Source organism: Lissotriton helveticus, chromosome 4_1, assembly GCF_964261635.1.
Source record: "Lissotriton helveticus chromosome 4_1, aLisHel1.1, whole genome shotgun sequence".
Classification (NCBI taxonomy): Eukaryota; Metazoa; Chordata; class Amphibia; order Caudata; family Salamandridae; genus Lissotriton; species Lissotriton helveticus.
Window position 1 is genome coordinate 450260996 of NC_136063.1, and position 27661 is coordinate 450288656.

Genomic DNA, 27661 nt, shown 5'->3' on the forward strand with positions numbered 1-27661 from the left:
CAATGCGCTACAGGCAAAGCAATTCTATAGTGCTTGAAATGGGAGGAACAAATATCCATGAAAACGCGAGTCTGGACCCTATTACTGATAACGGTGTGCTATGGCTGAGAAGAAGATAAGAGGGTGGGCTCTTAATGAGAAACGATAACTCTTCACACGTTGTTTACAGTTCACCCCAAAGGCCAGAGATTAACACAACCCTCGGAGCATCCGGATGCCAGCACTGCTTCTGAGAGGCCACTGCTAGAGGAGGCCGGAATCGCTAAGCAGGCTGGGCCCTTCTGTGCTCCCAGGGAGGTCTGGGTGGGCATGATTGAGTGACACCTGCTTGTTATGTGGGGCCTGCTGGGAAATGTGCTTCTGGATCACTGACCCCAGAGTTACGTTATTTGCTTTTAAAACAAGAATCCCCTGATGGAAGTATTACGCTTTATACCTTATTTGTGGCTGCAGAGATGCAACGTTTGAGCCATATCACTACCAGGCATACACCGAAGCCTTATGCAAAACACTACAACACCCACAGTTTGGGGCACTTTTGAGCCTGCACGGTACACCTCTCAGGTTTTAGACCAAGGTGTAAACTCTAGCAGAGAAAACAAAGGGTTTATCCACTTCACAATTGAAAAGGTAATTATAGAGACCAGCTAATTAAAAAACTCAATCACTTTTTGATTGAAGAAAAACTTGAGGTCTATTTCACATTTAAGGGACTAGTTAAGTTGCTCTGTGTCTGCCATAAGGGAATCGTGCTTTTAAATACTTCCTTGACCAAGTTACATTGATCTGGCATTTTACTGAAGTATATTATTTTTAGTACACCTCATCAGAGTGATGATTTGTAATGTGTAAAGTTGTAATGGGAAATTATATAAATTTCTCCTCCGAGTTGTGGCTTTCTTCAATATGAGGAATAGAAAAACTTCAAAAAGGACACCAGACTGCGAGTATTAAGGCCACTGATGGATGATATATGACCTCTGCCATGTGAACTACCGAAGATTCACAAGCAGATCGAAAATTCTGCTCACATGAAGCACCAGATAGGCTTCACATTAGTCATGGAAAAGGCAAATGATTACTTCAGTAAACTCCAAATGGTTTTGTTTTTTTACAAAGTAAAAAAAGAATGAGAGTTTGAGCTACTTTTTATTGTAAATGACATTGCCTTTTATTTATGTTTTGGTTTTTGAAACATAAATAAAAGCTATTGTCATTTAGAATACCAATAGGTCAAACTTGCGTAAATGCGAGACCTATTGCATTGCAAATGCTTGTTTTTTGTTAGGCATAGGGAGATGAAGTGATTTGCAATATAAAAAGATGATGGACAGAATGTTGAACATTGTCAAACATTCACCCCCAGTCACAGATCTGGGTTTAATCCATCGTTATTTTGCTCATCTCGCCACCCCAGTTCAGACATAGCCATATGCAAATCAGTCTTGACCCTGTGCCTCATGGGAACAGTCCAGACCGAACTGCCAGGCCATGTCTTCCCCAGACCGGAATCAAGCATCCTAGGACCGGTTTTGGGCTTTCAGCCCTCATCAGCCAGGACAGCTTGACTCCAGTGGTGTAGTGAGCACGGGACCCACGGATGGGCATACCCTTCCCACTTAGTGATTTGCCCAGAATCACAGGATGTTGAGCATCATTGGCGAGACTCGAACCCGGTTCCTCAGATTTGTGATCGACAGCCCTAGCCCATTTGGCCACATCCTCTCCACATTTAAACAAATGTATTTTGATGTAATTATCATTGTTGAATTATTCACCATGGTTAACCTAGATTTATCTTATACATCCATGTTATGATTTAATGTTATTTACATATTCCCTGTGATTTTCTTTTGTGCTACATGTTTGACAGAATTAGAGGAATTTGATGTAATTATCATGGCTTAATTAATAATCACATCTTCTCTTGATGTAATTCAAAACATTTATGTTGTGACTTGCCATGCACTTCAAAATGCCAGACAAATATAGTGTTCCCTTCAGACATTGTTCTGAAATATTCCATGCTGATTTCTCTATTAACAACATAAGGTATTGTCATTTTTATGCAGGCCACTCCCATGTGGGACTCCGAGGTGTTGGGCACTCTGGAGACTCAACCAAGGTTCGATAAGTGGGATCTTATTGGTCTCTCCAGAGTCGGGGACCTCTGGTTCCAGGGAAAGGTCATCCTCTCTTTACTGACTTGCAGTGGGACTACCAGCTAGGGTGGCACTTCCCCAGGCAGTGGAGCTACCAGAGTCTTCGCCCTTCGAAGACAGGTTGCTCGATTAACATATATTCCCCAAGGCAACTATCCTAACTTGTCGAAAGTTGATTAACAACTCGCCAGACACTCTCCTACATTTGCGGGCACAATAGGACCATGATCTGGGAGGTTTGGGGGATTATGAATGGCCCGAATCCTAGGCCCCCGGAGAGAGGTGGAGATTAAAGCTGGGTTTCATTTAGTGCATCTCAAAATTTCACATAGGTCCTTCCTTGCATTCACCACCATGGTAAAAATGGGTGGGGCAGTGGATGTGGGGTGCCGCCGGCAGTGTGGCCAGGTGGGGACCTTTTTCATATTATTTGGAGCTACCCTGCTATACAACCCTTCTGGGAATCAGTGGTGGCCTTCATGAATGACCTATGTGGGTGTGAGATGGAAGTTTCCACTAAATGGTGCTTGTTCAGTATCTGATAGGAAACCGATCTCACCACATGGAACGGACCTGGATGACTTCTAAATGGTGGGTCTGGCAATAGCCAAGCGCAACACTGCGATTCTATTAGGGGCGGCGCCTGTACCACACCTAAGAAACTGGGAACGGGACATGGACTGGTGCATGGTGGATAAGAAAGTGATGTACAAGGGCCAGGGTTGTACTAAGAAGTGGGAGAAAATATGGGGCAAATGGAATGCCTTAAGAGGGGGGCCCTTTATCTCCTTCATTCCAGCAGACGCTGCTGCTGTTATATTATGGCTATGATGCGGGGGACACGAAGTAGGGAACGCGAGTAATGTTTGTTGATATGCAATCTATAATCTTGCCGTGCCAGAGTGTGAGAAGTGTGGTGTACTTGTCTGTTTATTGTTTGCCATGTCTCTAATAAAAAGATCTTTAAAAAAATGTTTTAATTATCTTTGTTCCACACTTAACATCCAATTATCTTTGTTCCACACTTAACATCCATAAAAGGATTTATCCTGGTTTAGATGGCCACTTACATTTCAGCATGGTATAATAAGTATGTTTCATTATGACCAACACTAAATCATCATGGCTACCTATGTAGATGGTTTAAGTGTTGCATATTGATTTTGCCGTCTGACATCAACTCCATTCGTTTATAAAAACGCACTTATATTTGGTCGGTATGTCAGTAATTGATCTGAGGTTTTGTATCCGTGGATTCATAAATTAATACAGGCGTCTATTTCTAGTATTGAACAATTATTCTATACCAACACGAGAATTTTTTAAGTTACATCGAATACAGTCGCTATGTTTTATGTTCTAGTTACTGCATGCACATTTTGGCGCCTTGTAAAAGTTTACATATTGTAGGGGACGCTCGCTTTATGACAGCTTGCTGGTTTGCGTGCGGACTATTACTGCTCTCGCTTGAATGCCCAGCAGAGGAAAGACCAATTATTCAGTCATTTTATCCAAGCTGAAGGGGAGCTCGGCAAACTGAAAGTGCTCTTGACCCAAAAGCGCTGTTATCCTTCGGCATCAAGTTCGCGCTATATAAAACTTTATAAATAAAATAAATGTGGACGGTAGGCAACGTGTGTGGGCAGGCAGGACGGAGATGGGGAAATAAGAGTCCTGGAAGTCCAACGCTACCATCCACTCTCCCGGGTGCAGGCAGACAGGATTTGCGTGAAGATTTTGAATTTCCCCTTTTTCAGGAAGAGGTTAAGATGGTGCAGGTTTAGCATAGGACAAAGGCCTCCATTCTTGGGCAACAGAAAGTATGTGGAATAGCAACCAAACCCTACTTTTGATGCAGGCACCCTCTCTATGGCTCTCTTGGCCAAGAGAGCCAGCACTGCCGGACAGAGCAACAAGAGGTGGTCCTCTGCAAGTCGTAAGTGAGTGGCATTGGTTATGGGGTAATCGTAAAGGGGAGGGAGTAGCAGTTTTGGACGATTTGCAAAAACCAATGGTCCTATGTTACTAACCGCAGTGGTGCAGATGGCATATCCTGCCCCCACTGGATGCCCATGATGGTCGAAGGGCAAACTAAAGAGGTCTGGAGGCTGCAGCTGCCGGGGGGTGGTGGACTGACCTGACCTCTGGCTGCCTGTCCCACGTGATCTATAAGACCCACGTCCTCTGCCTCGAAAAGGCTGGGAAGCATGTTGGCTGTTGTGGTTGGGAGGGTTTGGACACAGTTGAGACCCCTTCTGTGCCCACATTAGGTGTGGAAGGAGGACTGAGAGTGGTGAGGGGCAATAGACAAGCCCAAGGACCTGGCCATGGCTCTGCTTCCCTTAAAGCACTTCAGCGGTGAGTCCGTCTTCTTTCCAAAAATGAAAGCCATCAAAGGACATGTCCATAAGCGAGGCTTGGACATCCCCTGAAAAAACAGTTGTTATCAGCTAGCCATGGCGCTGCAGGTCCACCAACGATGAAATCGATCTACTTAGTGAGTCGGTAATTTCCAGTCCACATCATATGATGAACTTTGCTGTGTCTCTCCCATCAGCAATAGCTTGGGAGAGTCTGGCTCTGGAGTCCTCAAAGACCATAGGCAGCACCTGCGCAACGGAATCAGAGATTGTAAGGAATATCGGCCCAAAAGGCAAGTGGTGTTCATCAACCGCAATGCAAGGCTGGTGGAAGAGAACATTCTCTTGCCAAAGGTATCCAGCCTCTTGGATTCCCTATCCAGTGGAGTGGTAGGGGACGCATCAGGGTTAATCCCAGAAGTGGAGGCTTGGATCATCAAGCTTTCCGTGGTGGGGTGCAGGGAAAAGGAAACTGGGGTCCCCAGGAGCGAAACAATGGCGGCGGGTAATTGTCCTATGCACAGGAGTTTCTGTGCAGGGCTTGGACGAGGCCCCAAGTAGGACATCTATGAGGGCTTCCTTAAAGGGGCGGCAAGGTGCGGAGGGAGCAACTCCCGGCTTAAGCACCTATGTCAAGACATTTGTCTTGACTGCCACAGTGGGTAGCTGAAGGTCCAAGACCTCAGCTGCCCTATGCACCACCATAGCAAAAGAAGCTCTCTCCTCTGTAGGCATGGTAGGAGGCGAGGCCAAGTCAGTGTCAGGTGATGTGTCTAACTCACTGGCCTCTACACTTCCTCATAACAGTTGCCCTCATTCTCATCTAATAAATGGTGGTATCCATAAAAGTCCTCTGACCCCTCCTATTCGTCTCCCTTTCCAGTCCTGTCAAAAGTAAAAGGCACTGGCTCTGATCTGGGGAGCAAAGTCCAAGTCGGCAACGGAACTTGTGTCGGGCGACACCCACCCGGTGCCATGTCGAAGACAGGAATGACTATGGGGATGGCACCGCAGTGGGCTTCAGCACTGGAGAAGGGGCTGAGAAAGGTCACGGCCTCGCTAGTGGCTCCACTCTAGATCAAACAAGGCATCCATGATGCCCAACTTACGCCAAAGGTGAACGCGCAAGCGGGGATCCACTGGGGTGCCTCTGCCTGAACCTATGAGGCCTGAAGGTACACCGGAGGGCCCAAACCCCCCAAATATTAGGTGTATGGCCTCATTAAATTCTTTAAGCTGGGCAGGAGTCGCTCCAACTTCAGGAAAGTCACGGAAGACTTTAACGGGTGCGGCTAAGTTGAAGACCTCTTTGATTTCTTTGATTAATAATGCTTGTGGGATTTACCCAACGACTTCTAGAGCGACAAAAATTGCCGGGTGCGGCTAAGCAAACGAAACTGGGACCTTACACGTAACTGGGATCTTGAGCATCATGGGGTCGTACAACCTCTGGCGGTGACGAATTTAAGGATCGCTCGGTCAACGCCTTTGGGTGCTTGGCACTGCATTCCTCCCAGGTTTTGGAACCATGGCCCGCTCCACTCCAAGCACCATAAGCACACCAAGTGGTGGTCTTTCATAGAAATCACATGGTTTGAAACCAGCCAGTTTCTTAAGTGGTATTCTCATACAAGGAGAAAGATTCTCTCAAAAAGAGTAGACAAAAAAGTCGGAAAAAGCCAGTCAAAAATTGCCTGAGGGTAGCTCTGACCAGATCAGCGCTATCTAAGGCGGAAATGAAAGAACTGACATCAGCATGCCAGGGTGTAGCCTATAAAAGTACTGTGTACGTCACTTTTAGTGCAGACAAGGTAGATGCGGAGCCGAACAATGCCTCCTACTGGCACGCAGGGGTACTGCTCAAACAAGGTCCCAATCCAGTCTGAAGCCGTGGGATTATTCTAATGTAAGGAATCTGCAGCTACAAGTCTCTATTAGATACACACGGTTAAAAAGAAGTCAGGTAGATTCAACAGTGCTACATTATAATGTTTAAAAATGTAGCTTTACAATGAAAACAGCTTTGGTTGACTAATTGAATTACTTTGTTTACTGCATTGTTTTCTAATTGAAAAGTGCATTTGAACATTTCTTATAATAGAATACCAGCCATATCCATTTAAGATTTAATTGCAGAGTTATGTGTCACCCCTTCAGAGGCAACACAAGGGCTTACCTGATCAGAACCTTTAAAATTGAAGCTTACAGGAAACTGAGACGTAGTAATTATCCGAGCGGCTAGGCCTGGGTGTTCACCATAAAATAGCCATGGAAGATTTGTTCGCCTACAAATAATAAGCATGCCCACTGACACATAATTTAGCTAACATTTTATTTTATATGTAAATGTAAGCAACTTAAAGGTATGAGATACAACAAACAGAGGTTGCAGGACTTACCAAAATGAAATGGAATGCACAGATCCCAGACCTGCAGTTTTTCTGACAATGTCCTGAAACAACCCACACGCATCAGAGTTGGAAGATCCTATGGAATGCATGCTCATCACGCACATGTTGCCAAGAGCCTGGCAAGCTGTAAGATTTGAGTACAGCTGCAAGAAAAACACAAAATAAATTAACAATCATGTTAACCATAACAATCGTTTGAAGAAAATTGCATTTTCCATATGCATTATCTACTGAATTTGCAGTATTATTTTAATGCAACGCTAATTGAAGCAAACTATACGAAACTCAGCATTCATGTCATTACATGTGCCTACTGAAAGTGAACCCACCTGAAGATGAACTGAAGCGGTCAACTGAATTGTTTCAGTACATTTTTCCACTTAGGAAAGACCTGTATCAGATGTGTTTGAAAAATGGCTTTGTTCATTACCCTGTAGTATACTGTACAAAAGTGACCCTTTTTAGGTTTCCCCTGCACAGCATTCGCACTGTGCTTGTGAATTTTATTGTATTTAATATATCTTATATTGCATTTTAAACTGTTTTTGCCACAAGTCACTGTTCTTTACCATGGACTCCGCATTTGCATTTTTGCACTCGCTCCTCTTCGGTGTCTGGCACCTGCATCCTTGTCCACCACAGGGTTTCCCAGCTTGCTGTGGAGGGTGCTGGCGCCCCTGACTCCCAATATCAGGCAGCTGGGAGTTGTTAGGGGCGGGGCCGTTGGTTAGCGCTCTAGCTCCACCAGACTATATATCTGGCATGCCTTACTCATCGCGCAGCGGGCACGTCGTCGGCGCACCGAAGGCGTACCAAAGGCAGGCCTGTCTGCGCCCGGACGGGACCAGGGACCACAACACCTGCCCATTTACAGGAAAACATCACAGCTTACAACCCCCAGTTATTACACCCACTCAGAGCCAATATTCACAACAATTGTCGGCACTCTCTGAATATCTGTATTGGCGAGTTTCACTGCCCCCACTGTGGTTTTTCACTCTGGCCTCCTATTAAAGTGCCTAACTCTCCCGGCAATCCATCTCCACTGAGGATGTACCTTCTAAACTGCAGATCGTTCTCAAAGCACTCTACAGAACTCGCGATTTTACTGCAAGATCTAAAACCAGATGCCCTTTTTCCCCAAATGTCCCCAAAACATATGTTTTGATGCCCTTTTTCTGACAGAGACGTGGCTACACTGTACATATGGTGGATGAAGACCCAGCAGCCAATAATGGGATTGTTCTCAGGATGAATAGGGTTGAGTGCCCCGTTTCCGATTCCCATTTCCGATTCCCTCATGGGGGCAGATGATCCGTACAAGAATATTCACCATTAAGTGTATGGGGGGGTGATGGGGATGGGGAGGTGGGCCATTGCCAATTGTGTTCTCCTAGTCGTGTCCGAGCGAGCGAACCTCCGTTGTAATATTCCCTGATATATCACATAGCGCGTAACGATAGCCAAGGTATCTGCTCCCCCTTGAGCACGTAAGTGATATGAGGGGCCCCGTGTACCATGCTAGTTCAGAGCAGGATACAATCTCTTGGACCGCCGTGTCCTCGCATGTACGTTACCTACTAGATGGGCCTCGCAAAAACTTCACTAATACAACCATTACCGGCATGCCGGACCCCGTACATTGGGTAACTTATACTGACAATGGGCAACGACTCCCTAAACCCCCCCCCCCCCCACGCCCGGGTGGTTATATGAGACACATACCCTCTGGGTAAGCTTGGTAAGCTGGGTAAGGCTGATTCCCTGCCTAATGTCCTAGCTGCGCTACCTCCCTCATATTCTATCATCCGCGCGGATCGTCCGGAGGACAGAAGAGGCGGTGGAGTGGCTCTGATAGCCCGCACAGATTTCCATTTCCAGATCCTCCCTTTTCCCCCTATCCCTGAAGTTGATTGCTTAATAATCCGCTCTTGTTCTCATTCGGCCCCTTTAACCTCTGTTATCATCTATCGTCCTCCCCACCCCACTCCTGCTTTTGTTTCCAGCCTCCAAGACATTCTTGCAACACTGGTAGTAAACAACTCGTCAGTGCTGGTCTTAGGCGACTTAAATTTCTGGCCCTATGATCCCGCCGAAAGCCCCCTCTCCAAAGAGTTTACTGATCTTATGCTCAGTCTTAACTTCACTCCCCACGTCCATAGTCCCACTCACGTGCAAGGTCACTCCCTTGATCAGGTCTGGACTTTCAACATTCCCGTTACACCCCCCAACATTTCACCCTGCTCTTGGTCTGACCATTTCTTAATTTCTTTTTCCCTTGCTTTAGCCCCAGTTATTAAGCCTTCTCTCCCCAAGAACACTTGGGTTAGGAAATGGGGCAAAGCAGATATGCCATCTCTCTGCTCGTCCTTGGTCAATTCTAGTCCTGATCTCTCTGGCCTTGCCGCCCCTTTACAACTGGCCGCCATTGACAACTGGCTGACCCAAGCAGGCGACGAATTCGCCCCCTTGAGGCGGATCACGGTTAAGCGCGCCCATGCTGCTAACCGTTGGTTCACCTCTGACCTCAAGGAGAAGAAGCTGGCCGCGCGCAGAGCAGAGCGAGCATGGAGAAGAGCATACTGCCCCGCCCAAAAAATAATCTACCTTGCTGTGCTCAAGGAATACAAGCAAAGCATCCTTGCTGCCAAGACCTTATTCTATTCCAACAGGATACTGGCAGCGGAGTTACAATCCAAAGAAATCTTCGCAACGGTGCACGAGCTTGCTTCATCCAACAGAGTTACGGCCTCGATTCCCCCTTCCCAATCTCTTTGCGACTTGCTCAACGATTTTTTCGTTGAAAAGGTCGCAAAGATTAAGGCTAATATTTCCCCTCCATCCCCTACATTCATCAATCCCTCCCCTCCTGTTGCTATTTCCAAACTGACTTCCATTCCCCCTTTGACCAATGCCACTTTCTTCCCCCTGCTTCAAAGGGTGAAGTCTGGTTCTCCTCTGGACTTCGCCCCCGCTCACATCCTGAGAGAAATCTTCCTAACATGTCAGACTCCCCCTCTCACACTTTTGAATGATTCACTTGGCAAAGGAATGGTCCCCATCCCTCACAAATCTGCAGCTGTTATTCCTATTTTAAAAAAGGCCGGTGCTGACCCTTCATCCCCTTCCAACTACCGCCCCATCTCCCTCCTACCTTACCTGGGCAAAGTATTAGAAACTCACGTAACCAGCATCCTGAGCACTCATGTGGAAACCAATCTCTGCCTCTCCCCCCGGCAGGCGGGCTTTCGCCCCCGCCATTCTACGGAGAAGGTGGTGATTTCAGTGATGGACAGCCTACGCGAGGGCATTGATACCAACCTTCCGCAGGCCCTCATACTCTTAGATCTGTCCGCCGCTTTTGACACGGTGGATCATTCCATCCTCCTCACCCGTGTCAGGGCGGCGGGCATAGAGGGCCTAGCCTTCGCATGGCTTGAGTCCTTCTTGAGGGACAGGGCCCAGGCAGTTCATTTAGCTGGGTTCACTGCTGCCTCTCGTAAGGTGGTGTGCGGGGTCCCCCAAGGTTCCTCACTTTCCCCCCTTTTGTTTAATTTATACATCTACCCTCTCATTTTTATGTTACAGCAGCTCGAGGTCACGGTGTTTAACTACGCCGATGACCTCCAGCTAATTTTTAATCTTTCCCACTCCCCCACATCTTCTCAGAAAGTCCAATCCGTTATGTTGTTCATCCAGGATTGGATGAACTGCAACCACCTCAAACTTAATCCGGACAAGACGGAACTAGTCTTGACAGGAGGTGGTTGCAGTCCCTGGTCCCCGTCTCACTGGCCCCTCTCACTTGGTGTTCCTCCACTCCCTGTTCCCAAAGTCAAAACCCTTGGTATTTTCCTTAATCCTTCACTCTCGGTCCACTCACAGGTTAGCTCGGTTATCTCTTCCTGCTTTTTCTCCCTTCGAACGATTAGGAAGACCTCCCGTTTCTTTTCCCTCCCTGCTCTAAAGGTCATAGTGATGGCAATGGTGCTGTCGCGACTTGACTATGGTAACATCATCTATAATGGCGCACCGGCCTATGCCATCCACCGTCTGCAGTTGGTGCAGAATCAGGCTGCCCGCCTGATCTATGGCTTGTCCAAATTCCATCGTGCATCTCCCTTACTGCAGGCACTACACTGGCTGCCGGTGAAGGAGCGAGCCTTGTTCAAGCTTGGATGCCTCACTTTCCAGGCCAAAATGGGCACCGCTCCGGAGTTCATTTGCTCTGCCATTAAACCTTACACCCCGGCCAGAGAACTCCGCTCCGCCCATACAGCCCTCTTGACCATTCCCAGATTCAAAAAGAAAAGGGCGGGCGGAACAAAGTTCTCGATTCTCGCTCCTATGTTTTGGAACTCCCTCCCCATAGAACTCCGTATGACACCCTCGTACACTGTGTTTCGAAAGAACCTGAAAACTCTACTCTTCTCTCGAGCTTTCGCAGCTTAATTAATCCTTCCCGCTCCTACTGCTCTCTCGCAATCTGGCAGCGCCATGAAACCGCATGGTATAAGCGCGCTATACAAATGTTTTTAAATTCAAATTGTAATAACGAGTGTGAGTGTTGGCGTTTTAGCATTAAACACAGACACGCCCATCACGAGTTCGATGATCGGACCAACCTATTATGTTCTATTAACCCATGAGAGAACATTGTTAGTTTAGAAGCCAGAGAGCATGAACATAGGGTGACCAATCGCCCTTAGTTACAAGCATACATTTATTACTCCAACAATTACATGACATGGTCTTTTAACTATGGTTTCCTCCCGTGATCAGCCAGAGGTTGGATGACCTGATGCTTAACCCGCCGGATACTGTTGTTGTTTATGTACTACACTTTTTAGGTGAGTTAAGATACCTCATCGTCAACATGATTACTGCTGCAGTTGTGTTAATCAAGAACTTTTATCACCCATTTGTCCACAGGAGCATGACCACAATGCTGCTCACTGAGGAACTGCAGTGCATTGGTTTTAATTTACATGCTAGTAGCACACACTCTAGCATGCCACAAGGAATATACAGAGTCACCTGATGTTGTATTTTACACCTGATGTGATTTGCTTCTTTCTCTCCCTACCAGGTAGTTGCAGCTCAACTCATATAATGCAGGAAATAAACCTTTTTTCTGTTATTTAATACACTAGACTGTACACTTGACATTTGACACTAGTGAGAATTCTTTAACGTAGACAGTCAATACTTTAGATAACTTCTTAATATCCTGGTCCTGAAGAATCGCAAGTTAATACACCCAGCGAGAAACATGTCGACCGATTATAGCACATACTAATTTAGGATTCGTAATTGGAAGCATTATATTCCTGCGAGTACCTTTCAGTCTTACTTTTAACTAGAGCAGGGGACCCCCAGAATAAATTCTCTCATGGTATCCCCAGCTTTATTTTAACCCACACCAACACGTCTACGCTTACCAGGCCCCACACCCGCACTCCATCTAAACGGCAGTTGGATAAAAGATCTCCGCCAAAGAGCCCCTCTTTGAGGTGTTGCCCGTAGGGTATTGCACCACCGACCCAACGAGGAGCAGCCCAGATGATGAAGCATGACACCTGAAAGGGTGTGCGAGGGCATTATATCCAACAAAATGGATGCCCTACTGTAGGACTTCTTGAGACCTACAACATCCAACACACTACAGTGACTCGTACTTTTCCAACACTTTAGGAACAGCTCAGCATTCTTTGTTTTCACTCACGAATTGAGGGCACCCGCTGAGGCTGGACCTACCACTCATTAGGAGTGGTGATTGCCCTTACCAATATACCTCTCCCTTTTTTGTAAAATATAAAAGGTCCTCAAGGCCATTAATTGCCATCGGAGGGGGCTGCGCGACTCTCCCTCATCATTTTTAGAAATATTGGTGGGCTCCCTGGGCCTCTGATGGCATGGGGAGGAGGGCAACGTGGTCCCCCTCCTGTTTCTTTTTTAAATAGGCCCCGGGGATGGGCTGTCCGAGGTCTCTGGAGGCTCGGGGAAGTGGGACTTGTGGCCCCACATCCCTTATATGCAAATGTCGGCCCCAGGGGGTCAGCTCCCCAAGTCCTGCAATGGCAATCGGAGTGCTTGGTCCCGAAGGAGCGAGATGGCCCAGGGAAATAAAGCTCCCTGGGCCAATCAGAATGCTCCATTTTTAAACTGCCACTCCTGCAGGAGTTTCGTAAGCCTCTCAACGACCCAACCGTCTAGATATAGTATTATTTTTTAATCTTAATTTCTCAATATCTTCTGAATGGTTTTACACCAAATCACAAAAAGCACAATCTGCTAACCAAGATCTAGCTTCATGACAGATTTAGTGTAATTACGTTCAGCAGTTTTTACTGTAGCCTTGTCTAAAGAAGTCAATGGAAAATTCATGGCGACTTTGCGTTTTGAGACCCCTCTCCTTTTTCTTGGCCCACGCTTGATGGATCACCCCTTCACTTTCAATGCACAAACTAGTCACCTTTTTGGAAAGTTTTGTTTGAGATTCGTCAAATAGTGCCAAAGTCATTAGCAACATAAAAAATGTGTTTTCTACAGAACAGCTGACCTAACTTTAACTACCCAGTGGCGACCACCACATGGTTATATATATTTAGATTTCTATTTTCCTCATACTAAGGAATCTATTAACTTGAGTTCTTTTATGTACAGAAATGTCCAAAACATTGACATATTTGTTAATCCTGCCCCGTACACGAAATTAGTGGTGCTGGAGGGCCTCCACATTTATTCTTTCCCTGATTTGCCGCAGCGTGGCAGTACCGGACATTTAGTAAATAAACACATAAATAGGATAAGATAAGCGTTACTGACCTCAGTGGATGCATAATGCATTTTAAGAGTTTAGCTCACAAATACCACTCATGTTAGAGCTCAGTGAAAGAAGAAGGCAACTAGGAGCCACCTAAACGGTATTCACCTTTACTAACTGGGAGTGTGAAATGCTGAGTCCCAGTGACAGAATTTCAGTCTACGGCTGTTAAGCTTAACAGACCTCTGCAGTGTGCTTGTGCACCCAGTGAACTACCTTATATAATTCTTTAGAAAGAAGTACTTGTAGAATTACACATTTCAAAGAAAGAAGAGACTGTGGAGACGTTTTGTGCTACAATGGATCTGGCGCTATCCAAACAAAATGTGAAAACAACGCTGTATATATATATGACCAAATGCAGTTAATTTGGTATTTTTAGGAATAGACTTGCCAGATTTTGGCATTCGTTTACAATGTAGATAGACACTGGCTAGTTTTGAGTTGGTTGCGAACTGTAAAAATGTACGGTAACCCAAGATTCCCACGGTTCATAGCTTTCATCCATTTGTAGTTGAGCGCAAATGTGTACTCTGTATGGTGCATTTTTAATTCACCACTGAGTCGGCGAAACCACACCATGGTGAATATATTTGTCATCATTAGCAAAAGGATGGTGGTAACTGTGAGGAACAAAAGAACAAAAGAATGCTGTAGATGAGTTACTGCAGTTTATCAATTTATCTCTCATGTTCCCCACTGAAGGCTAAACGGAGGTAAAGCCCAGTGCCACAGATAATAGCTCTGAAAGGTATGTCCAAATGCAAACGATCCAGAGAGGTTAAAAATGATAGTAAAGGAGTAACATGCAGTACAGATGAGAGAACTTGAGTTTAAAATGTGTCTGAACATGCTTCTGCAAATCAACTTGAGATCATTGGGGTAAGTTGACAAATCTTAATCTTACAGTATTACCAGTCAATTAAGTCTGGCAAAAAACCATTTGATATACATGCACAGGTGTAGTAAATAATTATATACTCCAGTTAATCTCTGAACGGTGTTCCTCTGAACCCTGAGAGCCGCTCTTTTGATCTGTTGGTGCTTCGGTGTTTGATTTTCACAGGTAAAACTGAAAATTTTAGATGGGATTTTAATATACACTGAGACGTATTTCAGCCAATATATTGGTCATTGCCCATTTGTATAGTTGGAAATGCATACAAGTTTCGAATCTGAAGATTCTATATAAAAAAACAATGTATGCTGTGATGAAGGTGGTTTGAACGCATCCTAATCCACCAAATCCACCATAACACGCCATCAAATACAAAGGTTAAAATAATATATGTATTCAACGCCATATGATCTGGGATAAGAAAGAGTCAGACCCATATGACTATATGTATTTTTATGGAATCGTCGTTGATTATGTCTTGTAATTTATGTAGAGATCATTTTTCATATGCAGATGTTGTAAGTCTTAGTAAATAATTTAGTTTTGTATAATGTTGTACTTTTGGGTTTTATGGCACAGCTTGCACGTGGTCCATAAGTTCATTCACTGTTCGTGCCTAGAGAAATTATAAGTTCTTCCACTTCAATTTTGGCCTTATGGCCCACCACTGCAGGGAAAGAAAAGCTCCTCCTCCTCCTTCTTCTCCTCCACTGGGGTCCCCACCCATCTCTTGCTAGTATCCGAAGTCCAGGGACTCCTTGGAGGAGTGGAGAACGTGTCTTGATGCGCTTCAATCTCAGCCACGCTCAATAGTGTATTTAAATAATTTATTTTAAAACTCAGCTTGCATAACATAAACATAACGTGTATTTGTAGAGTGCACGTTCATTCCAAATGGGGTATCTTGGCGCTGAATAACAGATATTTATTGCTACCAAACTCAATGGTACTCATATTATCGACCTCAGATGGCTGAGTGGACCTGCCGGGATTTGAACCTGTGACCAGGCTCCTGCAGTGGCTGCATTAGTTCACTGAGCCACCAGACCCGGCTGAATGCTTAAGCATTCAGGCTAGTATTTCACAGAATGGTTTAATAATATTTAGAACTTAACAATGGGCCACAATGGAACATGCATTATTACATTTACACACTTATGTATAAATATTCTAGGGAACTCCCAGAGTTTAAAAGATATAGAAACTAGGCAAAATAAACGAAAGTGGTATGCCATGACCATTATTCTGTGCAAGTTATGAAGTTCCATGATTGAAATCCCGGTCACCTGATTCCAATGTCTTTAACCTAAACATTAGACCACATCTTGGCCAAGACGTACAAAGACTTTCTGAAAATGTAAAACTTGTGCTTTGCAAATGTCCAGGCATTGTGACTTAAAAAAATTCACATTTCATTGTAATAAAGTGCCATTGCCAATCACACACGTCTATGTAACACGCAATGTCAAAACTGCTACCCATTGAGAAGGGAGCCATAAAGCCGCCATGCAATTTTGTGACTCATAGGGGATCAGTATCAAATGTGTGCACATATGTCTGAAACTGGCAAGCAATGAAATGTAACAGACTTTTGAAAGCAGCAGTAAGCATTAGAAGGAGCAGATATTGGCTCCAGAGGCTCTCTGCTATCCTGCCTCATAAATATCATGAGGCGAGATTTCTACAATCCTTGTGAATGTCTTATTTGAGCTTTCTAACAATGGCACGTACAACACAACACAAAACATTAGAGAGTGCAAGCAGCCCTGAACTGCATGTTTGATAGTTGTACAGCTTGTCCCTTGTCTACTGTAATCAACCCTAATGAAATATGGCAAAGGGTTACTAAAGGTACATGGGGCACTTTACAAGGTGGTATGCAGCTGCTTGATTATGGTCATTTTGCAAACTGACCATAATCTTTTTTTTATATTATTTTGCTGCAAAACCTTCTGAAGTGTACATCCAAGACTATGAAAGCTAGAATGGTAAACAGGATGGCACCATGTTTTTTGAGGTCTCGCCTGTCAATGCGCATGCGCATTGAGCGGAGCGGAACTATAGGGGCTTAAACAGGAGTTTAACTAGACTGGCGATTTGATGCTGTGCCCGTGCGCTTTTAGCTCAATGCGCAAGCGTAATGAGTTAAAATGCGCGTGCACAGCATCAAATCGTCAGCTTGGTGCCGCCAGCAGCTCTTCCCGCTCCGCCCCCTGCTGCATCAAAGGCTTTTCGCTCTGCCTCAGCCCAGCCATTCTCCTCCCCTAATTGCCCCCTGCTACATCAAAGGCTTTTTCACGGCCGGCCGGACGTGCTTTCAGTTTCACGGCCGACAGGCCGTGTCTCCTTTTTTAAATTATTTTATTTTAAGTGGCCAAGGCTTGTTTAATAGGCTTCCACACGCGCGCTTGTTTACATTTCCCTGCTCACTGTCAGTTTAACTTTCTATCCGGCTCGGGCGTTTGGAAGCAGAGGCACGCGCAGGGGCCATTTGTATTACAAAATACTTGTATTTCATATGATGCATGTTGTCTGTCTTAAAAAAAAGTTTCATACTTTTAAATGGCGAGCTAAATCGTCTCTTTTCCTCTCTTCCCTTCACTCTTTCTCCCCCTCACTCTCTCGCTTTCTCTCTCCCCCCTCACTCTTGCTCCGCCTCTCTCTCTCCCTCACTCTCTCTCTCTTTCTCTCCCCCTCACTCACTCGCTCGATCTCTCACCCCCTCACTCTCTCTCTCCTTCGAGCTCTGCAGCATAGATCGTGTGATCATAGATATCTCATTCTTCTGGGGAGCCCCGCCTTCCCTGGGGCTCAGCCTGTAAGTTATAAATGGTTGAACTCCCTTTTCAGCGTGACTTCCAACATTAAATTCGTGCTCTGCTTCCCTTGAATGTTGGCAGCGCCGCCGGAGCACAGCTGGTGGTATAGGGGCTTAAACAGGAGTTTAACTAGACTGGCGATTTGATGCTGTGCCCGTGCGCTTTTAGCTAAATGCGCAGGCGCAATGAGTTAAAATGGGCGTGCACAGCATCAAATCATCAGCTTGGTGCCGCCAGCAGCTCTTGCCGCTCCGCCCCCTGCGGCATCAAAGGCTTTTCGCTCTGCCTCAGCCCAGCCATTCTCCTCCCCTAATTGCCCCCTGCTGCATCAAAGGCTTTTTCACGGCCGGCCTTTCAGTTTCACGGCCGACAGGCCGTGTCTCCTTTTTTAAAAAATTTATTTTAAGTGGCCAAGGCTTGTTTAATAAGCTTTCACACGCACGCTTGTTTACATTTTCCTGCTCACTGTCACTTTAACATTCTATCCGGCTCGGGCGTTTGGAAGCAGCGGCACGCGCAGGGGCCATTTGTATTACAAAATACTTGTATTTCATATGATGCATGTTGTCTGTCTTAAAAAAAGTTTCATACTTTTAAATGGCGAGCTAAATCGTCTCTTTTCCTCTCTTCCCTTCACTCTTTCTCCCCCTCACTCTCTCGCTTTCTCTCTCCCCCTCACTCTTGCTCCCCCTCTCGCTCCCCCTCTCTCTCGCCCTTACTCTCTCTCCCTCACTCTCTCTCTCTTTCTCTCCCCCTCACTCACTCGCTCGATCTCTCACCCCCTCACTCTCTCTCTCCTTCGAGCTCTGCAGCATAGATCGTGTGATCATAGATATCTCATTCTTCTGGGGAGCCCCGCCCTCCCTGGGGCTCAGCCTGTAAGTTATAAATGGTTGAACTCCCTTTTCAGCGTGACTTCCAACATTAAATTCGTGCTCTGCTTCCCTTGAATGTTGACAGCGCCGCCGGAGCACAGCTGGTGGTTGTGCTTCCTTGCCTCTGGTTTTCACGAGTTCTGCTGCTGCTGCTGCCAACCAGGACAGTGCATCAGACTCCGCTTTACTCTGTCTGTTCCATCATGGCTGCGATCATGGGGTGCCCCCTCGGATATTTTATTCCCTCCTACGGTGGCGACGGAGATTGCTTGCCACCTTGCAGAGATTACACTGTGCTGCGATGACATCCAAGTGGCAAACTGGAAGCTATGTAAGTTCTAATTAACAAGAACAGTCGTAACATTTGGTAGATTTATAACTATTCACTTTACAAAAAACAAAACTAATACTTTTATCATTTGAAAAAATATAAACAAAAAAAAATTACATTTGCAACACCAAAAGGTCAAACTTTTCTATTGCGAGACCTATTGCATTTTCAATGCTTGTTTAAAACAGTAATATAGTAACCTGAGATAGTTGATGGGTCGTTATGTTTTTCCTGTAACATCTCTCTGCATGATGGAATGTTTAGGTTAATACTTAGAATGGGCAAGATAAACCACAAATCCCATAGAACCAAGTAATTTGCTTATTTATGACTATCACCAAAAGTAACCGGTCCTAACAAAAACATACCTCTAGACTCAATCTGCAGACCAAAGAGATAGAGGAAAAAGAAGCAAACTGAGCATGTAAACTACAGGCCATGAAACCCAGAAATTAAAGGAGAACCGATCAACTCTTCTATACAGGCCGCTTCTGAATTAGTACAGTAACATCTCTCAGGTCTTCCATCTCGCTTTTTAGTAAAAGAAAAAAATACTTAGGTCAATCAGTTGGTCATAGATTAGAGGTCAGAGGAAGGTTGTTGGGTGGGACAGACTAGCCAAAGATCCCAGCTCGTGAAACCAACAAGTCCCGTGCTTGATTTAGTGGTGCTTTAGGAGGCAGTCTTATATTGCCTTGCAGTAGCACTGGTCCTGACGGAAACACTGCTTCACCATTTAGCAAATGAGAAACTCACTGCAAAACTGAAACAAGATATTGGAAACAGGACGACCAACCTCAGCCAACTGAACACTTGCATAAGGCCTAAGGTGAAGACAAAAAAAACTGCAATGTTCCTATTATGCAAGAAATGGGAAGATGTGGGCCATCACCTAGTAAGGCATTGCATGGGGTCTCGACAATGCAAGTTCATCACACTAACAGTTCAGCAATGATCTCTGTAGCTTCTCAACAAGTGCTGGGGTGCTGGGCTAGTTCTGACAAACCTGACTGCAAGGTCACTGCCTCTAATGAGCAGCGCATATCTCTAGACAGCCTCCACACTCACTTCAATTCTCTGGACCCTTTGACCTCCTGCTACCCTCAGAAACCATTGGGTCTCAGTTCTGTTTTTAAGTAATGATTATGTTTTCATACGAATTGTAATTTGATAAGTCGTCAATTATGTCTTGCGAGGGCAAGAGGGGGCCACAAGTTATAGTTTGCTTAGCTAACCATAACTCTTTAACTATACAGGTTTTTTGTTTTGCTTTTGTTTCATTACCCTAACTTCAATTCCCCGTTTTTATTTCAGGCCGTTACTGAGTTTTTTTTAAAAACATTTAATATCTTACGACCAAAAGTAACCATAGTTTACCCTTGAGTTTTTTTTTCCTTTTTAGTGATACATTTGAATGTATCTATGCATGACGATGGGATCCATTTTTCTTAATATTTATACCATGCATACCAGATTTGTTCTAGAATCCAAAAGTGTACTGTACAAAATAAACATATAGTGTACTTACCATACAGGCTGCTGCCGCCCCTTGTAAATGTTGCACAAACCATGCCGAAGTCAGTGATATACCCTACAAGTACAAAATACATGTTTTAATCCATGCTGTTATTTGAAAGATATTAAATATGTGAAACTATGTTTGTATGGTAGATTGAATTAAGGGGTCGCTTTGCAACTTTTAGGTCACAGATTTGACTACAAGCATGGAGATCCATCTTTTCATAATGCTTATGTCGATAAAGTGAGCACTACTGAGGTTGGTGATGGTTACAGCTTTGTGATGGAAGGAAACTAAAATGGGAAACATTATACATAACAAATTAAACATGTTATTTTAATTAACAGGGTAACTAATCAGGTCCTGAATCATAGTATCTCAAAATCAGTATTGCACTTCATAAATAATCATTCCGCCGGGTTTGTTATTTATCAAATGCAATAACACTTATCACGAGTTTTTGGTTAATGCATCAAAATCAGCATTGTACAGGAAATAACGCATACTTTTCCCCTGATAAATTCCATCAGGTTTGACCTGCTGAAATGTAATAAAGGATGAGACATTTAACGCAGCCAGTGATTACTGGGTGTGTTCAATATCACATACACAACAAATATTTGGTGGAGGGTCTCAGGGCGGGTTTAGCGACCAACCAGGTACATGCCCCAAACAATACTATCACAACACGAAATACCTGGGGGTCAAAAACATAAGTCAATCAGAAAGGATCTCAACACCGATACTACACCAATAACACCCGTGAGGACATTGTGCATGTTAAGGGTGCCGGCCAAATCAAGGCTCAAGAGCATATGGAGAAAATGATTCCCATCAGAAGCCACACTGTACCGCCCTCTTTCTCATCATTTGGGTTCTCCTTACCCAGGAGACAATAACGGCTGGTCAGATGTTACCGTAGCCGATAAATGTGACAAGTGGGAGGTATGTTGTGCAAAAATTAAAGAGGCTCCTGAATAAAGCAGTGTATGGTGATGATAGTGAAAAGTGAAAGGTAGTCGTAAAATTAGGTGAATTGGGTAGAGAAACAGAATTTATTAGTATCTCCCAATCCCTAAGGTTAAAAAGCAAGTGTAAGTGCGGGTTTGAAATAATAACCGTACTTAATAGTGGTCAACATGTTTCTGCATGTAAATAGAACATAGTTTCCAATGCATTCGTCAGGACCTTTGATGGTTAACACTACTGCTTATAATAAAATATGAAAAAATATCACCTGAAAGTCCCAGGTGTGTACTCAACCGTGTACCATAGATGTTGGTTGAGAGGCTTCACCCCACCTGGCTGCAGCTCAGGTTGAAGGAGCACCGCTCTTTCCGTCGATGTCTCCGGGCAGTCGTCTGTACTGCCCCCCCAGACAGTACAGACGACTGCCTGGAGACATCGACGGAAAGAGCGGTGCTCCTTCAACCTGAGCTGCAGCCAGGTGGGGTGAAGCCTCTCAACCAACATCTATGGTACACGGTTGAGTACACACCTGGGACTTTCAGGTGATATTTTTTCATATTTTATTATAAGCAGTAGTGTTAACCATCAAAGGTCCTGACGAATGCATTGGAAACTATGTTCTATTTACATGCAGAAACATGTTGACCACTATTAAGTACGGTTATTATTTCAAACCCGCACTTACACTTGCTTTTTAACCTTAGGGATTGGGAGATACTAATAAATTCTGTTTCTCTACCCAATTCACCTAATTTTACGACTACCTTTCACTTTTCACTATCATCACCATACACTGCTTTATTCAGGAGCCTCTTTAATTTTTGCACAACATACCTCCCACTTGTCACATTTATCGGCTACGGTAACATCTGACCAGCCGTTATTGTCTCCTGGGTAAGGAGAACCCAAATGATGAGAAAGAGGGCGGTACAGTGTGGCTTCTGATGGGAATCATTTTCTCCATATGCTCTTGAGCCTTGATTTGGCCGGCACCCTTAACATGCACAATGTCCTCACGGGTGTTATTGGTGTAGTATCGGTGTTGAGATCCTTTCTGATTGACTTATGTTTTTGACCCCCAGGTATTTCGTGTTGTGATTGTGTTCAATATCACCCAATTCGTAATTCCGACCCCTGAGCAAACTGAAGTACGAAAGCACCGACACACCCATAATCGGTGCCTTTGTGTTTTCTAAACCTACTACTCTGCTGTTGTTAATACGTGGTGAGGCTTGTATTTAAACCAGTCAGAATGTGCGTTTTTGATCAGGTTGTAGAAAAATTGTCAATTATTTGCAATGTACTAAAAAGCGCAAATGAACTGAGCCAAGAATGTGTATGTTTTTGCTATTCATGGTACCAACACGAGCAATTGTTTTATTTGTATGCTTGTTGAATTGGGACGGTGACCCAAAAGGAATAGGTTTTTAGTCTTCAAACATTACTTTTGAAAGGCAGCAATAACACTACCTTGTGTAAGCCAGCAAAGCTCAGTTTCGAATCATATGTATACATAAAGATATTTGAGATGAGTGAATGAGAATACTTCTGTACGGATGAGGATGAAGACTGAACCTTACTTTTTTTTTAACTCTTTTTATTATTGAAATAACACACAATTTTCAACAACAATTTCGTGAGTCATTTTTCATCAGACATCGGGCTATTCTTCCCGCCAACAGATAGGATCACATGTGACAGATTATATTTCATTACACCCTCCTGCCGGGTACTCGTGGGATCTTCCCCTCCCAGGGACAGTTGGGGTACATAGGTTTCCTCTATACACATTCCACCCGCTCCATATTTGTTCCCATTACTTGGGGCACCATCTTCTCTCGTAAACGGATTTTTCTGCCACCATTGACCAGTCCATGTCTCTCTCCTATTCCACCACAGTAGGTGGTGCTTCTACTCCTCATTTTCTTGCTATGTTGCGTTTGCCTAATGCCTTAGCATAACTAAGAGACGCTCTTTTCCTTTGAGGTCTGTTGGTGCCCATATATTGAACAAGCATAATTGTGGTGTTTGTTGCAGCTGCTTACCTAATATTGTTTGCAGTTGTGTCATTATAGCACTCCAATACTTATAAATGAGGGGGCAACCCCAGACAATATGATGGAATGTACCCTCCTCCCTGCATTGTCGTCTGCATGATGCGTCTTCCTTTCGTTTCATTTTCACCAATGTATTGATTATGGCAACCTCCTTAGTTGATGCAAGCGCTTCTTGCCAGTCCTCGTTTTCTAAGACTGAACCTTATTGATAAATTTTTTATGATGACATTTTCAGTGGATATTAAGTATTGGCTCATGTAAAGGAACACAATATAAATTAGTTTTAGAACAGTTTCAAACAATGGTTTGACTGTGGAACTCTTAAGTTAATGCGAAAAAGAGGGCTTCAGGAAATTGGTCCGAACAATGATCTGTGGACAGCTTCCTGAGGGATACAATGTCAACAGTCAAATCAATCAACTAAATTCATCCAATTAAATAAGTAACTTATTAAACACTTCTTGCATTCTGAGCCAGATTTCAGATCAGGCTTCATTTATTTCACTGTGATCTTGGATATATTGGTCATCAGTTTGCATTTAGTGTCACTATGCCCTGAGCATACGTTATTTTTTTCTTTATGCACCCTGGACTTAATTGAAACGTGGGCAGTGAAGAACTGTCATTTGTAAATAAATTAATATAAAAGAGTTAGAAAATAGACTTTATAAAACCTTAAAACGAACAGATACCATAACATCCTTGAATGGTTCATTCTTGAGCACTTGCAAAATTTACCATACTCTGACTCTGTGCATTTAACAGTATGTCGAAATAACGAATGGTAACAGACATATATCCAGGGGAACCATGACTTTAAAACTTTTATTAGCATACCCCTTTAGGAGTACTGGTTCTCTCTTTCTTCAATATTATACCTGCGCCTGCATTATACTGACGTGCACAGGTTCATGTCAACATGGTTGACGCTAGATTAACCCCTCCCATTAGACCTCCAGAAACACCCACAGTTCTATTACTGTAAAACATTTTGTGCTATACTCTTTGCCCTATGCATATGCTCTGTGCTCAGTTGCCCTATGGTATATTCTCCCATTTTGTTTTGTAACTACTCTCATGCCCAGCTTCTTGTAAAGAGCTCTATTGGCCCATGGATAATTTCGACTATACTAAATACTTTAAATAAAAAATCTTGCAACTGACGCCCATAAATACTAAGAATTGCTTCAATTCCAACATAGGGTCAATACTGTCGCCGAGCACATTGTGGGACGCTTTTAAACAGGTCAAGATGGGGCCTTTAATGGGGTACAGCTCGAGGCTTAAGAGAAACAAACAAGGCGTCTTTCTTGATCTATTGTCCCTCAATTATAAAATACATTTACAGACTGGTATTTTTTTTAACTGCAGAAATGCATTTTATATTGGGACTGGAAGTGATAGAAATATAGAAGATTGTTTTATTGATATATTTATATGTTTTGGATGATTGCGTCCATTTTTATTAATCTCCCAGGTATGAAAGTGACTCACAGATAGGTTTTAAACTGAATTAATTTACTTTATATTGAGATCGGAAGGGAAAGCAATATTGTAGATTTTGACATGAACTGAATTTAACACTTTAATAATTTGGAAATTAATTGTCTTTGGAAGATTGCTATGGTTTTTATTAACTGGAACAATAAAGTTTGTATTGTATTGTAATGACTAGATCACAAAGGCATTGAAAGATGCACAGCTTTCATTAAAGCAACAACTAACAGAAGTGACCAGAAAGAAAAGTTGTCTATATGAATAAGGTGATGAATGTGGTATACAAGTCTACTCTCTTGGCAAACATGATAACTCAATAGGATTTCAAAAAGACGTGGGGAGAAAAGGGTGTGCCTCACAGAGAGAGATTCTACAGCGTAGAGGCTGAATGGGAGAACAGGCATGACTTTCCGAAGACCACTACCCTTTCCACAGACCTCAGTAACATTTAATTCACAGTCTCATATTTTCAGAATTCTAATTATTCATAACAAGCTGTTGTTACTCATTTGTCTGATTTTGATAAAAGTACTGGCACAACCAATAGGTCTGGCTTATTTTATGTGCACGTCTGTGTATTGTGTGATAGACTGGGATGTAAAAAAAGAAAGTTGAGAAGTGCCAAAGCACATGTTGGATGGCATGTTATGGAAGCACAGGATTTTAGTTTACACGCTTTAAGGCCACACCCTTAAGTTCATAGTCCATGCCTCTTGGAAAGGATTCCTAGATGCACTTCTTAGGCCAGTCCCCTTTTGGAGAGCCCCACTTTTTTTAGATCCTTAAAGCCCTGGATATATTCCTCCTGTAAATCAGACCCCAACCTCCTACACGTATTCAAACTGAGGCTCCATGTAAACCACTGATGCAAAAGCACAGGATTAAAAGTCTTGAAAGAGAGGAGGAGCTACGCTAGCAAACAAGATGGCTGCGTGAGCTCCCGGCTCCTCCGACCTCCGACTCCTGCCAGAAGATCCTGTTATTTATCGTGATTTTGCGCCCTGCCTCCGTGTGTATTAACCAGACTGGAGCTTAATGGTGCAATCCCGAGATTTCTACCAGTTTGGTAGACAAAGATACGTTGTGTGGCAGTTTGCGGCCTAGACCAGCTTGGAAGCCGGGGTCTCAAGTACTGGCCCAGCCGGGGTTCAGTTGAACAACATCGGCTGCGGTTGTGTGCCAGGGTCCGGTCTACCGAGGTGGAAAAATGTTCTTGGATCGAAGCTGACGATGGTTGGCTGAATGGGTGAACATCGAAGGAGGGGTGACGACGTACAATTGGAGCGGTGGACGGGGGTCCTGGCCCGGCGGCCCGGTTAGGGCCCCGCCGGTGTTCGCGGGGTTGGGATCTCCGTCTGCCATGGCTGAGTTCGGATTGTTATTGTCCCCAACGATCAGTTCCCCTCTGAAGTCGTCCGTTCCACACCCACCTGTTCCCCCCGGGGTGACCGAGTTCTCTGGCAGGGCCGGCCCTAGGCATGTGCAAAGTGTGCACCTGCACAGGGCCGCCAAACCCCAGGGGCCGCCACGACGAGGATCGGATCGGCAGGATCTGATACATCGCGGCACTGGCGGCCCCCTGGCAGGATTTGGCGGCCTCTGGCTCCGAGGGGCCACTCCGCGGCCGTGGAGCAGCTAGAAAGGCCGAAAGTGTAAAGGGGGTTCATTTTTGCGCAAAACCTACTAGGGACACACACAGGCACTATGAGGAGAGACAAAGTGCCATGAAGTTCGGAACTGGGGAGGGGAGGGAGGCACGGCATGGGGAGGAGCTGCGTGTTACAACTTGGCCATGGCGCCGGAAGGGGGGAGTGGGGACGTAAGGTCACGTCCTGCTGCCAGGGTTTTGAGGGAACCAACTGGGAGGTAGAGGCTGGCTGCAGAGCTCACTGGTTTGCAGGCAGCAGCAGTGCCACCGGAATCATGGTGCTCGGCTGGCTGGCAGCACTACAGATCGGATTGCACCTTCTGCCGGGCCGCCTGTTGCAGTGAGGCTAAAATATCTATGGCTGCCCTCTGCGAGCCAGTAAATAATTATTTCCGAGCTGGAGGGCCGGTCGAGGGAGAGTGCTGGAGCCTGTGTGTGACGAGAGCGGGAGGTACAGGCAGCTGTACAGGTCTCCGCAGTATTAATGGACCCCATTTTCTGTCATGTATACAGATGAGCATTAAAAAACTTGAGTAAAGTCGAGACAACACCCTCAGAGAAGCAAAGAGCAGGACCACTAATGTCAGTCATGCACATTTGCAGCGCAACAATTAAAAGTGCGCAATAAGTCGTGACCAGTAAAAAAAAGACCGGAGCAGGTGCCTTGCTCTGTGGAAGGAGGTAGGCCCAAGAGAAGCGGCTAGTACAGAGTGTTGCTGGGATTTTTGGAGCAGCAACTTAGACTGCACAAGGTAAGGCTGAGTGAGAGCAGATGCGTAGCTGTTTGCCAAAAATGTTTTCATTTTTCTTGACGGATATGGCCTCTATCGAGAACACATGACTCAAAATTAATGTTTTCATATCAAAACAAACAGTGCAGCCTGGTGCGAGAGGGGGAGAGGGATAATGACAGAGAGGAGAGGGCTAGAGATTGAGCGCGTGAGAGAGGAGAGGGATAAAAAGAGACGGAGAGGGATAGGGAGCGAGCGCATGAGAGAGAGGAGAAGAATAAAAAGAGACAGAGAGGAGAGGGATAAAAAGAGACAGGAGAGGGATAAAAGGATAGAGAGAGAGAGCGTGCAAGAGGGGGGAGGGGTAAAGACAGAGAGGAGAGGGCTAGAGAGCAAGCGTGTGAGAGAGGAGAGGGATAAAAGGATAGAGAGGAGAGAGAGAGAGCGTGTGAGAGGGGGAGGGGGATACAAAGAGGCGGAGAGGGATAGAGAGAGAGAGCGTGTGAGAGGGGGAGAGGGATAATAACAGAGGAGAGGGATAGAGAGCGAGTGCGTGAG

The 27661-nt window shown here is 44.7% G+C and overlaps 1 protein-coding gene across 1 annotated transcript in view; it reads right to left on the bottom strand.

Moving 5' to 3' along the window:
* TMEM67 (transmembrane protein 67) overlaps positions 1 to 27661 on the bottom strand; it is a 989409-nt gene that overhangs the window by 761133 nt on the left and 200615 nt on the right. Inside the window, exons 7-9 of the mRNA XM_078687042.1 lie at positions 20211 to 20273; positions 6922 to 7076; positions 6699 to 6807 (exon numbers count right to left, since the gene is read on the bottom strand). Coding sequence (XP_078543168.1) covers positions 6699 to 6807; positions 6922 to 7076; positions 20211 to 20273 — 327 coding nt within the window. The remainder of the gene's footprint in view (positions 1 to 6698; positions 6808 to 6921; positions 7077 to 20210; positions 20274 to 27661) is intronic.